General features: G+C 34.6%; 1 protein-coding gene across 2 annotated transcripts in view; it reads right to left on the bottom strand.

Annotated features, from left to right (window-relative positions):
- The window catches only part of LOC132123331 (solute carrier family 12 member 9-like), a 54,565-nt gene that overhangs the window by 886 nt on the left and 43,679 nt on the right, over positions 1 to 10,000 (bottom strand). For both annotated transcript variants that reach the window (XM_059533882.1, XM_059533883.1), the window contains 4 exons: positions 4,471 to 4,663; positions 4,181 to 4,355; positions 1,719 to 1,865; positions 1 to 675 (listed from right to left, as the gene is read on the bottom strand). The exon at positions 1 to 675 is cut by the window's left edge and continues 886 nt beyond it. In XM_059533882.1, coding sequence (XP_059389865.1) covers positions 1 to 675; positions 1,719 to 1,865; positions 4,181 to 4,355; positions 4,471 to 4,663 — 1,190 coding nt within the window. The remainder of the gene's footprint in view (positions 676 to 1,718; positions 1,866 to 4,180; positions 4,356 to 4,470; positions 4,664 to 10,000) is intronic.

Here is a 10,000-nt window from a genome sequence, read left to right on the forward strand (position 1 = left end):
TGCTAGGGAAGCTGTTCGCGAATTCTTTATCGTCTTCGACTCCGTCCTCTTCGCTTTCCGTCTCTTCTATTTTTTCCGAACGCATCTGGCGCTGCCAATGAAGCGCGACTTGGGAATCCCAGGGAACCGTGCAGATGTCTGCTTTCATCCGGAGATCTTTCAAGAGATGTTTGAGCTTCTGTTCCGTCCCTTTAAGGCTCCGCCCCTCCTCCACACATAAAAAGAGGCGGAGCTTAGCTTTCTGCCACGCCCTCGTCATGTTAAGAATGCATGCGAGTTGAAGCAAAAACAGCGAGCATGTGTCGACATACGCGGCGCTGTCGGGTCGCAGGAGATTCACCGGCCACACATCGACAAATACGGGCCCCTGGAGCGCCTGCGTACGATCGAACTGATCGAAATATCGCACCAACGCCACGTTCTTCAGCATCTTCACTGCGTCTGCGATGATGCACACGTACTCCTGAGGCCCCAGAGACTTCCCGCCCCTGCCCAAGGACACGCCCCCTCGCACCGGCGGGAAATGGAAGGGCGGCTCGCTTTGATCTTCGGGTTCGTCAACTTGAACAGAGCTCTCAGAGAATTTGCACATCGGCAGAGAGGAGTCCTGCAGCTGGTCCTGAGGCGGCGTGTCGTCATAGAAACCCAAAACCAGAGTGTTGGGTCGCATACCGCCTGCGGATGACAACACAAAACGAAATAAATAAAAACAATTGAATAAATAAAAAAAATCGAAATAAATAAAATACATAAATATATATTACATTTGCATTTTTAGCAGACGCTTTTATCTAAAGCGACTTACAGTGCATTCAGGCTAACATTTTTACCTAACGTGTTCCCTGGGAATCGAACCCACAACCTTTTGCGCTGCTAACACAATGCTCTACCACTGAGCCACATGAACATACATACATACACACATACATACATAAACAATTGAATAAAAACAAATAATATAAATATAAAACAAACATAAATACATAAAAATGACAACCAAATAAACAAAAAAAATAATAATTCGTCAAATCTAAATATATAAATATTGATAAAATATAAAGAAACAATACATAAGCCAATAAAAAATATATATAAATAAAAACATAAATATTAAATTATTATGTGTAATAATAACAGATAAATAAAAAAATAAAAAAATAGTGCTGATCACGATACAGTGTGCTATAGCAGTTAAACCATTTATTTTGTTTATATAACTACCTTTTGTTTTTTAAATTAATCATAAATCTTGCAATACAGTGACATTTGTTTCAATAAAAATCTAAAAAATATTTTGCATTATATTTATAAATACTGTAATTCACAAAAATGTAATAAAAAAATTTTTTGCGTACATTTTTATATATATATATATATATCTCTCTATATATATATATATATAGAGAGAGAGAGAGAGAGAGAGAGAGATTATATACTTAGAATTATATACTTATCATATTTTTGTTAATTCCCTAAAAATAATACAAATTAAAAAAAAATTTTTTTTGCATTATTCTTTATTTAAATTGTAAACCGCTCACTAAATTACTAAAAGAGAGACATTATCACGATTATTAAAATACAAATACATTTTCATTAGAATTCCAGCAAACCACCCACAATATAATGCTGTTACTGTGTTATAAAATGACTCGTAGTGTAATATGCATGGTTTTGGAGATCGTGTAAGTGAACGGAGGTGTGTGTCTGTCGCTCACCGAGTCCTGATATGAACAGAAGATGTTGAACTCCGTGTCTGACAGAGTCGGCCAGCGTGAGATTAACAAACGCTTTAATATTCAAATGATCCACCAGAGACAACCAGGAGTCATACTGAGACTGCAGCGGATCCGACGGGAGAACGTCTGCGGAGAGAAACACACACAGAGAGAGAGTTAGAGCCTCCATAGACAGATTATTACAGGAAGATGTCAGATTAATATTCATGTACCATATGCAACGCCTGCTGTTAATGACAACAGACCGTCATTCGGCCAACATACAGTTAAAAAAAAACACGTACTTACAGAAGAATCCAATGTGTTACTCAACAGAAGGTCAGGTCGAAAATAACCCAGGATATTCCTTCAACTTCTTTAGTAAATAAGTAATTATATAAATAAAATAGCTAAATTAAAATACATAAGCTAAACAAATAAATAAATGGAATCCATGAAATAAATAAAAATACATACGCTAAAATAAACAAATAAAAAGAAAAAAAAATATATAGCTACATGAAGAGATATCAAATGAATAAAAATAAAAAAATAAATGTGAATACATTTAAATAATTTAAAAAGAAAATTAATGTTTTTTATGTTTATATATAAAAATAAGCTCAAATAAACAAAATAAAAAGAAATTTAGCTACATGAAAATAAATAAATGTCAAATAAATAAAAATACAGAAAAATAAAAAAGAAATGAAAAGAAATATAAATAAAACACAGAAAATATAAATATAAATATGAATAAATGAAAATACATTAGGGCTGTAGCTATCGAATATTTTAGTAATCGAGTATTCTACCAAAAATTCCGTCGATTAATCGAGTAATCGGATAAAATGTGTTTTTGCTTAATTAAAGTGTAATATTAATTATGCAAGAGAAAATAAGACTCCTGGGTCTCTTAAAATTAACAGCTAAGTTTCCTTTTTTAGAATTTTTATTTTTTTATTTTTTAAATGCATAGAATGCAATGCATACATCAAAATAAACATTTAATTATTACCCATTGTTTCTGTCTGTACTTGTACTGTGAACAATGACAATAAAGTTGACAGATGAATTAAGTGCATTTAATTGCCATTCAGTTGTGGTTTTAAATAAAGCATTTTCATGAGATGCACATTAAACATTAAACACATATAACATTCATTTAATTTATCTTTTAATTATTGAAAATTAACCTAACTTTTTGGTAAACAAAGGGGATTTACTATTAAAAATAAAACATGGAAGAAATGTTGTGAGATTTAACCTTAAAAAAAATACTTTTTTTTTTTTGTAGTAGGCTATGTACATTCTGCTGAACAATAGTCTTTAACAGGACTTTTATTTTGATGGGTTGACGTACATTTACATTTCTGTGTATGTGATGTGACGCTAGTTTTACTCAAATCAAACGGTCAAATGCTCATGAAGTGACTGTCAGAGCAGTTCTGGAGATGTTGTTCATGTGTTCACGTTCTTATTTAGTGAGAAAGCAGACGCTGAAATCACCGGAGCGTCACGCGCGCTTCAGTGTGTTAATAAAGGAAGACGCGCTTCTGCTCCATTCATTAACAGAGACACGCAGAACATGCAGAATTCATATTTAAATAGACTGTTCCGGCTTAATATTTACAGATAATAGTCCATATCGTGATTTGATGTAAGTGCAATGACCTATTTTTGATTAATTCAGTCAAAATGTGGCAAAATCCGTGCTATTCCGCATTTAACTGTAAGTTCCGTTTTTATGACTGGATTCCGCGATTCCCTCCGCGTTTTCTGCATCGCGGAAATCATAGGGCCCTAGTTGTGGTATGCCAGCTCTATCTTGCAATGGACACAAGCCACGAAGTTCTCTTTACGTTTGCCCGCACGCTCTAATCAAAACACTGCTGACTCCTTGCAGTATGCGATTTCGGATGCAGCGCTTGTGTCTCCTTCCGCTTTGTGGGTGACGTAAACGCGTCGTGTCACGTAAAAAAAAATTATCGCGAAAGAACCTGACGTGAGATTTAAAATAAATTAAAAGAGGCTTCGAGGCAGAGAAATTTGAGTTACTCGAGGAATCGTTTCAGCCCTAAAATACATATAAACAAATGAAAATAAATATAAATATATAAAACAAAAAATAAAATGTAAACATAAATGTAAATAAAAATACAAAAAAATAAATAAATGAAAATAAATAAAAGAAATTCATGAAATAAAGAAATAAACCTAAATAAAATACATAACAATAAAATAATCATAAATATGTAAAAAAAAAAAGCTTATAAAATATACAAATAAACCTAATATATGAATAAAATGCATGAAAAAAAAAATATATATATATACACACAAACACACACACACGCACGCACACACGCACACGCGCGCGCGCACAAACGCACACACACACGCGCGCAAGCACGCACACACACACACACACACACATCATCAGCAGAAAGGGTGAGTTTTACCGAGGTCTCCGAGCTGCACGTGTCCCAGCACATAGAGGCCGCTCTTCTTGATGTCGTTGATGAACGTGATCAATCCCACGCTGCACCTGGGGTTGGACACCATCAGCAGTACCTGTGGCCTCCAGAACTTGACGTGATCCTTACGAACGTCCAGCATCAGCAGGTATTTACGCACCTGAAAACAGCAGTCAAACTACTCAAGAGCTGTCTGTGTGTGTGTGTGTGCATGCATGTGTGTGTTTGTGTGTGTGCGTGAGTATGTGTGTGTGTGTGTGTCTGTGTGTGTGCACCTGGTGGAAGATGAGTGCCTGGCTGATGCATCCCCAGCTGCTGACAGGACTCAGGTAGTGGATCAGCAGCAGCAGCAGCAGCATGAAGGCGATGCTGGCCGAGGCGTAGATGGCGTTGATCAGGAACATCATTATGGCGCAGCCGATGATCCCCAGAACACACGTGTGCCACGTGAAATACCTGAACGTGGGCCTGCGGACAGACAGAGATCACAGTCTGGACCTCATCCCATAATAAACTGCCCTGCCTTTATAAAAACTAATAGTCTGCAGATAAACTACCAGACAGAAACATTCCCCATTAAAAAAAATTACATTTTGATATTTTAACTGGAAAACGAGGCAAAAAGAAAAAAAAAAAATAGGATAAAATTATTAAAATATTATAAAATATTTTTTTATATTATCTTGCATTATATTTCTTTTAAATGAAAAAAAATAATGTTATATAGCATTCATGTAATAATATTAATTTTATGTATTTATATTATTATGCAAGTATATATAAGTTGAAAATGTATTTTTTTATCTTTTTTATTTTATTTATTGTTATTTATTTTTTGTTTATTTTTTTATAGAAAATTTTTGAAAATAATAAAAATAAAATTGTGTATACACATTTTTTTAATAAATAAAAATTACCTCACAATTTCTAAAGTTTTTTTATATATATATATATATATATATATATATTATTATTTTTTTTTTTTTATTATAATTTTAGCATTAATACACACAGATGGAAAATCACTGATATAAAGAGAAAACAACAAGGGCCCTAATACAGAGCCCTGCGGCACACCCATAGTGCATGCTCGTAAGGGAGATGGATACATCATTTATCGATACACACCGCTGCCTTGCACTGAGAAATGATTGAATACAATTTATTGTACTTATACTAATAGAGAAATGTGTTAATTTATCTATCAGTAGTTCATGGTTTACTGTATCGAAGGCCTTACACAAGTCAAGAAAGACCGCCCCTACAACTCCTCCGCTATCCAGACTTGATTTTATTTCCTCTATTAAATAGCAACATGCTGTCTCCGTTGAGTATTGTTTTCTGAAACCAAACTGGAGAGGATGTAATGCAGCATTGTAATCAAAATTTTCCACTAGCTGCACTGCAACTACGTTTTTAAAGACTAAAGGGAAGGATGATTATAGATCAATAATTAGAGACCTGGAGCTTGTCTCCTGACTTGTGTATAGACTTTACTGTAGCGGTTTTCAAAGCACACACACACACACACACACACACACACACACACACACATACTCAATGTGTACTTTGGAAATACTCAACGGAAAGTTGTGGGGAAGTCGTGGCCTAATGGTTAGAGAGTCGGACTCCCAATCAAAAGGTTGTGAGTTCGAGTCCCGGGCCGGCAGGAATTGTGGGTGGGGGGAGTGCATGTACAGTTCTCTCTCCACCTTCAATACCACGACTTAGGTGCCCTTGAGCAAGGCATTGAACCCCCAACTGCTCCCCGGGCGCCGCAGCATAAATGATGAACACTGCTCCAGGTGTGTGCTCACAGTGTGTGTGTGTGTTCACTGCTCTGTGTGTGTGCACTTCGGATGGGTTAAATGCAGAGCACAAATTCTGAGTATGGGTCACCAAACTTGGCTGAATGTCACTTCACTTTTCACAAACACACACTCTCTCACACACACACACTCTCTCTCTCTCTCATCCACACACACACAAAGATGGCAGAAACTCTCAGCGTCTCTAAAAGCATTGCGTGTCTCTCACATTTCAGCTTCATTAGCAGCTCCAATTGTTTAGAGATGTTGCTCGAGGAGGGAAGGGGTCAAAGTTCAGCCGTGTGAGCCTGTGTGTGTATGTATATAAATAACAATGAATGAGTGTATTTTTGTTTGTTTGAGTGTGTATTTGTCAGAGAATCATAACAGCAATTACGGCTTTGTCTTTAATGGATTTTTCTCTCTTCTGGAGGTCAGCGTTAAATGAAGCTATGCATCCAAACAACAGCGTGCAGACCTGAGATTCTTACCAACATGTCCTTGTCACATTTCACCTCAAAATCAATACCAATTATTATTTTAGTATTTTGTATTTTTGAGGATTTTCTTGCATTTTGACATTATTTGACATTTTCTTCTCAAATTTTCATGAATTCATATGGAAGTACATTTTGAAATCCATAAGCTATCAACTAGAAGGGTCCAAACAGAATAAAAATTACTGTTTCCAAACATGTTTCCCCAACACTTACTGATAGTCCCAGCTCAAATGCACATTATTGGTCGAGCTACAGTACCTGCATCAGGAATCAACCAATGAATGGCTTACTTATAGTCGAGGGGGGGGGGGGGGTGCTAAATGGGAGAGTAGAAAAGTATTTAACATGTAAAAAATTAAAAAATCTCACTTAACTCTAAGTTAATTAAATCAAGTGGTGAAATTTAGCGGTTAAATTAATTACTAAATACTTAGTATTTATTTTTACGCTTAAGTATTAATTTGAACACCTCATTTTTACATTTAATTTTATATAAGTATTAAAATTAAGTGTTATAATAACATTTTTAAATCAATGATTAAGTATTAATCATTCATTTTAACACTTTATTTTAAGTACTTTAAGTGGTGAAATTAGGGAGTTACAATTAAATTTGAAAATCACACCTATAAAATAAAAAATATTGTTTTTTTAATTAAATGTTGATTTTCAGTGGTGAAAATAATACTTGTGTTAAGTGGTGAAATTAGGGTTTGAAATTAACACTTTAGTATTAAATATTTATTTTAACAGTTAAAGTAGATTAAATTAAGTATTAAAATTACGCATTAAAATGAATACTTAAGTATTAGGTATACATTTAAAAACTATTTTAAGTATATTAAATTAAGTGGTGAAAATAGGTGTTAAAATGAACACAAGTATTAAATATTTATTCTAACATTTAAAGTAAATTAAGTTTTAAAATTACGTGTTAAAATTAATACGCAAGTATTAGGTATATATTCAATCCTTTATTTTTAAGTATATTAAATTAAGCAGTGAAATCAATACTTAAATGTCAAAAATAATAGTATTTGCTTTTGAAGTATGAATTTTCAATATGATGTTTTTAAAAGACAGCATCTTTAGTTTGTTCCATTCTTCTTTATTTTAATTTTTTACAGCAATGAGAATTTGTGAAGAATGTGATTAATTGTCCTGAAAATAATGTCACAGTAAAGAAATACTTAATAGATCTAAATGACTTGATTTTCTTCATGAAAAATACAATTTCTTATTTTTTTCGAATTTGACCTGACACACACACACACACACACACACACACACACTCTCTCACACACACACACACACACACACACACACACTCTCTCTCTCTCTCACATACACACACACACTCTCTCTCTCTCTCTCTCTTTCACACACACACACACACACACACACACACACACACACACACACTCTCTCACACACACACACACACACACACACACACACTCTCTCACACTCTCTCTCTCACACACACACACACACACACACACACACACACACACAAACTCTCTCTCACACACACTCTCTCACACACACACACACACAAACACACTCTCTCTCTCTCTCTCTCTCTCACACACACACACACACACACACACACAAACACACACTCTCTCTCACACACACTCTCTCTCTCTCTTTCTCTCTCTCACACACACACACACACTCTCTCTCACACACACTCTCTCTCTCTCTTTCTCTCTCTCTCTCACACACACACACACACACATCCGTTTTTTCACATTCAGAATCTCATTTCAGTTTTCCCCCTCATTGTCTTTCACACTCCCCCTTTCATTTCCTCTTTTCTTTCCATTAATCTGCCGTTCCACTGGCATCTGTTTCAGCCAGTTCGTGTCTGTCTTTTCCTTCACTTCCATCCTTCCTCCTCCTCCTCCAGCGCCGCTCGAGCAGCAGCAGCAATTATGTTAAAAGCCAGCAGACCTGCTCTCATCCAAGTGATGTCACCCTGCTCATGTCAGCAAAAAGCAAACTTCCCGCTGCCAAAATGACCGTGCGACACACACACACACACACACACACAGGTGTAGAAACTCTGGCGACTCAATCAGCCTCTGATTAGAGGACAGTAGAGTCAGTTGAAAGGGCCATTAATCAGTTTAATTGCTTTCCTCGTTTCAATCAACCAATTAACAGCATGAGGGGCAGCTCGTTTTCTCACATGAAGGTAAAATATAACCGTCAGCGTCACACATGAAACTCATTAAAGTGACTAACTTTTCCAGACGAAAGCACCGCATCCATCAGGCTGCCTGTTAAGAGTCGAAAAACATAAAGGAGTATGAATGAAACAAACATGTTCATGCTCAGGTCATCAGAGACCAGGATGAGTTTGTTTCTTTATCAGGTTTGTAGAAATGTAGCATTGCATCAGTGTCTCATCAGTGGATGCTCTGCAGTGAATGGGTGCCGTCAGAATGAGACTCTGATAAAAACATCACAATAATCCAGAGTTCACATAACTTTCCTTTCCTTTGCAATAAACTTTCAGCAATATTTGTGTGAAATGAACTCACTCCATTTAATATCTTAGCTGTTTATAGTGTTATATTGACTTTTTTTGCCCAAAACTTGCATGTGGCATCAGCAATTTAGGATTTTCTCACCCATAAACAGAACATAAAACAAAGCAGTTTTGGTCTGTTTGTTTACGCTGATTGTCAAACGACTGAGAAAGCCGAAGTAGTTCACAAACACGTCCTAAAATGTGAAGCTCCGCTCTATTCTTCTCTCTTAATTCTGATTGATGAGTATCTGTCAGTTTGTTTTCTTTCATGTGCTCTCATTTATTTCTCCATAGATTCCTCTCATTAATTCTGGACACACTGGAGTCAAAATGAAATCCAGACACACGGATGCAGGTTTGGTTTAAACTGCATTTAACTATTAAAATGGAATGCAGAAAATAAAAATAAAAAATACTAAAATGAATTTGGTTTAAAAATAAATAAATAAAAAAATAAAAGGTCCTTAATTTTTATTTTTGTGAAGATTTTAGTAAATTGTTATTAAAGTGTATTTGTTTCATGATTTCAATAAATTACTTTTTTTTTTGTAAAATTTAAATGTAATCATAATAACATGATCCAAAATAAATTTATATGGCTCGAAAATTAATTTGGTTAAAAACACCATTTAGAAATCCACAAAAAAAACGTCATTTTGCAAAAAAAAAAAAAAATTACTAATCATAAATTACAAAAATAAATATATATTTTTTATATTTTTTAAGGGAATAAAAATCTAATATTTGTTCTTCTTTTAATAAATAGTAATTATATAAGTTTCATGATTTCAATTAATTAGACATGCTTTTTGATTCCTAAAATTGTATTTTACCTTTAAAACAGAATCCAGATAAATAAAATTAAAACAACTTCATAATTGTAATTTATTTAAAAATAAACTGTTGCTAAATTTTAAGTTTCATGATTTAAATTATTTAAACATTCTTTTATGATTAA

This window comes from Carassius carassius, chromosome 41 (assembly GCF_963082965.1).
Source record: "Carassius carassius chromosome 41, fCarCar2.1, whole genome shotgun sequence".
NCBI lineage: Eukaryota > Metazoa > Chordata > Actinopteri > Cypriniformes > Cyprinidae > Carassius > Carassius carassius.